The sequence below is a fragment of the Triticum dicoccoides genome, chromosome 6A (assembly GCF_002162155.2).
Source record: "Triticum dicoccoides isolate Atlit2015 ecotype Zavitan chromosome 6A, WEW_v2.0, whole genome shotgun sequence".
NCBI classification, from domain to species: Eukaryota; Viridiplantae; Streptophyta; class Magnoliopsida; order Poales; family Poaceae; genus Triticum; species Triticum dicoccoides.
In genome coordinates, this window is record NC_041390.1 from 16,833,441 (window position 1) to 16,838,246 (window position 4,806).

Below are 4,806 nucleotides of genomic sequence, written 5' to 3' on the forward strand. Positions count from 1 at the left end.
GGTCGGCGGATCTGGATGTAATTTTTATTATTACTGGCGTTCTTTATACTGTCATGATTGAAGATGAATAGATCCAAAGTTTTTTCAAAAAAAAAATTTGTTTGAAGTCAAACTATCTCTACTTTGACTAAATTTATAGAAAAAAGTCAACATTCAAAGTGTCAAACCAATACTATTAGATTCACTATGAATTGTAGTTTCATAGTGTGTGTGTATATATATAGGGAAAATTCATCCTACCATCAGGGGGTAGTTATCCCATATATCTCATATACCACCATGTGGTAGTATATATTCTAATTTATCATTTTAAGTAGTTACACAAAAAATTGCAAGTTGGCCCATGATTTTTATTATATTTGTGAAATACGTACATATTTGTACGTAGAAGAGAGAATACCTAAAATATGATACATACTACAAAATATATATAAACATTCTTATATATTACATACTACGCGTACATACTCTCCGATTTGATATATACTACATACAACATACAAAACTGAAGTGGTGGTAACTACCACCGGTGATAGATAAAATTTGTCATATATATAGTGTTGTAAATGCTGATAATTTTTAATATCAATTTGGTCAAACTTTGTAAAGTTTGACTTGAGACAAATCTAATATGCGTAGTAAAAAGGACCGAAGAAAGTACTAGTAACGAATTTACCCAGCAAATAAGGTGAAACTCGTATCGCTTACACTGTCAGATGCACCATTTATCAGTACACTGTTAAGATTGAATACTTATCGTGACAGCGAAAAACAAAATACCAACGTGTGTCAGCCGACTATATATACTACATCCGTCCCGGTTTATTGGCCCCCTTTGTAATATGTGCAAAGTTTTAATCAAATATTTAACTAATAAAATGTTAATACATGTCAACAAAAATTATATTGTTGAATTTTTATTTGAACATAGTTTCCATTGATATAATTTTTTATGACATGCATGTGCATTTTGTTAGTTAAATTGATAGTCAAAATTTAGCACCAAATATAATATGAACCAATAAACCAGGACGAAGGTAGTATTTATACTTACGAGCGGAGCAACTATATATAGGATATATAGTGGATTGAGTGGCAACTTTAAGGGCCGTCAACTCGATGGCTCACATGTGCCATGAGAAGAAATCATGGATGCAGTAACCCTGCAGACTACATCTAGCCCTACAGCAAAGGCAGGCAGAGTCAACTCTTGATCGTTTTCCTTAGCGTAGAAGTACGTTTGGGATACCTCAACCTGCAAGTTTTATGGCGAGATCCGATAAATCCTGCAGGATCAACTCATTGCACGGACTAGTACCTGCAAGTTGCAACGGCTAATGCAGTCTAAACAATACTATCATATAAGTAGTTGCAACGGCTAATGCAGCCCTGATAAGTTCAACAGGACAAATGTACGATCCCTGTTATTCCTTGCAATTAGTTGGGCCCCGTTAATTAAGGAACAGAAGCGGGTCAAACATATAACTAATGGCGTACACCAATGTGAACAGATCAAGGGAAAATGGGTGAAATATTTGAACGATACAAAAGCAAGCCACGGGAGCGTAGATGCCAAAGAATATGCCAGCTGAAGTGGTTGCTGCACGCTATAAATACACATCACATTGTAGTCTCTCGAGCACAAACCAAAGCCATTGCAACCTCGAGATACTTAGGCCTTAATTAGAAGCCCTTTGCATCTTAGTCCACGGCTCTGAGAGCTCCAAGAGGGAAGGAAAGAAGAAGCCTAGCTTCCAGCCTTAGGGGAAGAAATGGAGATGGAGGCCGGCTCTACCAGTGACACAGTGGCAGGCAGGTTCTCGCTGCCGGTGGACTCGGAGAACAAAGCTAAGTCCATCAAGATCTTCTCGTTCGGCAACCCTCATATGCGTGCCTTCCATCTCGGATGGATGTCCTTCTTCACCTGCGTCGTCTCCACCTTCGCTGCCGCACCCCTCATCCCCATCATCCGCGACAACCTCAACCTCACCAAGGCCGACATCGGCAATGCCGGGGTTGCCTCTGTCTCCGGTGCCATCTTCTCCAGGCTAGCCATGGGTGCCATCTGTGACCTTCTTGGCCCACGCTATGGCTCTGCCTTCCTTGTCATGCTCTCTGCACCGGCAGTATTCTGCATGTCCATCATCGATGGTCCTGCTGGATACATTACTATCCGCTTCCTCATCGGTGTGTCGCTTGCCACCTTCGTGTCATGCCAATACTGGGTGAGCACCATGTTCAATAGCAAGATCATTGGGACGGTCGGTGGCTTGACGGCGGGATGGGGCGACATGGGCGGCGGCGCCACACAACTCATCATGCCTCTTGTCTTTGATGCTATCATCGCATGTGGCGCAACACCTTTCACGGCATGGCGTATTGCCTACTTTGTGCCAGGGTTGATGCTGGTGGTGATGGGCTTGCTTGTGCTCACCATGGGGCAGGACCTTCCTGACGGGAACCTGAGGAGTCTCCAGAAGAATGGCGATATGAACAAGGACAAGTTCTCAAATGTTCTTCGGGGTGCCGTCACCAACTACCGCACTTGGATCTTCGTCTTCATCTACGGCTATTGCATGGGCGTCGAGCTCACCACCAACAACGTAATCGCTGAATACTACTACGATAGCTTCCACCTTGACCTTCGTGCTGCCGGCACCATTGCTGCATGCTTTGGCTTGGCAAACATATTCGCTCGGCCTATGGGTGGCTATCTCTCTGACCTTGGTGCCCGTTACTTCGGCATGCGTGCTCGCCTCTGGAACATCTGGATCCTCCAGACCGCAGGTGGAGCCTTCTGCCTATGCCTGGGACGTGCATCCTCCCTCCCCACCTCCATCACATGCATGGTCCTCTACTCCATTTGTGTTGAGGCGGCATGCGGTGCTGTCTATGGCGTCATCCCATTCATTTCTCGACGCTCCCTCGGCCTCATCTCCGGCATGAGCGGAGCGGGCGGTAACGTGGGAGGTGGGCTCACACAATTCCTCTTCTTCACGTCGTCGCAGTACTCCACTGGCAAAGGATTACAATACATGGGCATCATGGTCATGGCGTGTACTCTCCCTGTTGCGCTCGTTCACTTCCCACAGTGGGGCTCCATGCTCCTACCGCCCAGCGCCAATGCCACCGAGGAGGACTACTATGGTGCGGAATGGACGGAGGAGGAGAAAAACAAGGGACTCCACATCGCTAGCCTAAAGTTTGCCGAGAACAGCATCTCTGAGCGTGGCAGGCGTAACGCCATCCTCGCCGCACCCGCCACCCCACCTAACAACACACCACAACACGTATGACTCAGATTTTTTTAACCTCATGTAAACCCCGTATGAAAACATGTACATGGCCCTCGGGTGGCGGTGGTGCACCCCATGACGACGGTGTGGTATGATTCCCATCCACACTGTGTGACTTTGTGGGCGCCTATCAAAACACCCTTAGAGGAGGCCCCTTAGTGTGTGTGTACATGGAGGCTAGCTAATCTTTGCTTGTATCATGTGATGAGAAGAGATCAATAAGTGGAAATTAATGCATCGTCTATACTTGCAACTTGTGTTTGCTTTTGTGAATGTACATATTTGCTTGGGAGATGAAGACTTTTGCAACAACAGTGCAACACGTCGTACAAGTACACAATTTGTCCTTGTCCTGTAGCTGGCGTAGATGACCATGGAGTGTCAACTATGAGCTAGCTACTCCTCCAAATTCGTTTACTCCAATCTGCTGAAGAATATACACCCCCTGTCTCTAGCTACCCAGCTCTTGATACATGGATTGCCACTTATGGTCAATGGACTTTAGGTCGCCGATGACGATGCATCGAGTATACAGATAGAAGTAGCAACCACCGTACTTGATTACTGCATGTGTTCGGCCCCAATGCCTGGGACTTTATATTATCTTGGAGTGCCGCATAATAGCACATGCTTTGTAGGCTTGTAGCCACCTTGTGAAGGTTGCTTTGACGAACCGTACATCGATCTACTTTTGATCTTCACCAACCGTACATCTAAATACAACGCGCTTCCCCATTTTCATGGGACGTCAGACTTTCGATCGCCGTACCGACGTACCGTACTCTTTGTTGCACGTGCATGCAAGAGAGAGGCTGGCGACGTGTTTAGCTTAGCTCAGCTAGAGTCAACTCTTTGAGGTTCGGATTTCGTAACGAACGACCGACGTGCCCACGAATACTGCAAGGAGATCTCATATGATATGCATTGCTTATATCATATTAATGAGTTTGTAGAAGATCGCACAACTTCATAAGGAACGTACGGCGCGAAAGGGTGGCACGCAAATGAGCACGTCTCTCTACTCAACAACTACTCAGGCCATATGGTATCTTGCCTTGGACGTGTGTACGCCGTGTACTGGTTGCCATGCACTTTACACGGCTTGTTTTACGGTTCACCAACCATCTACAGCTCATGAGAGCTCAGGCTATAGATCACCCGTCCATGTTTTCAGCCAGAATATCATACTACTCCGCACACAATCAGCAGCCACCATGCGAATGTGTAGCAGCTAGAGCCAGCGACCATTTGCACGGTCGACCATGACTTTCTCTACAAGAACTAGGTTTATACGTCGTATATAGCCAGCTAAAGAGTGAAACCTGGTTCAAAAGTAGCTTGCAATGCGGCGCTCCTCCTTGGAAAGCTGATGCTTTGTACATCAGAACCGTTTTAAAAACAGAACTTTTGACCACGATTTTCTTATAGACCGGCTTCAAACTGAAGTACCACGCAAAGGGGCTCATCCCTCTTATTAACAATCAGCAAACATGCATCAACTCGTATCTTT

The 4,806-nt window shown here is 45.6% G+C and overlaps 1 protein-coding gene across 1 annotated transcript; it reads left to right on the forward strand.

Annotated features, from left to right (window-relative positions):
- The first annotated feature begins 1,746 nt into the window (after positions 1-1,746).
- Positions 1,747-3,502, forward strand: LOC119318962 (high-affinity nitrate transporter 2.1-like). The gene has a single exon (XM_037593503.1). The coding sequence runs from the start codon at positions 1,773-1,775 to the stop codon at positions 3,294-3,296; it is 1,524 nt and encodes a 507-aa protein (XP_037449400.1). The 5' UTR covers positions 1,747-1,772; the 3' UTR covers positions 3,297-3,502.
- Positions 3,503-4,806: the final 1,304 nt, after the last annotated feature.

What these genes read in the sequence shown, in the direction of transcription:
- LOC119318962 (XM_037593503.1), top strand. Translation starts at nt 1,773, where the DNA reads ATGGAGATGGAGGCCGGCTCTACCAGTGACACAGTGGCAGGCAGGTTC.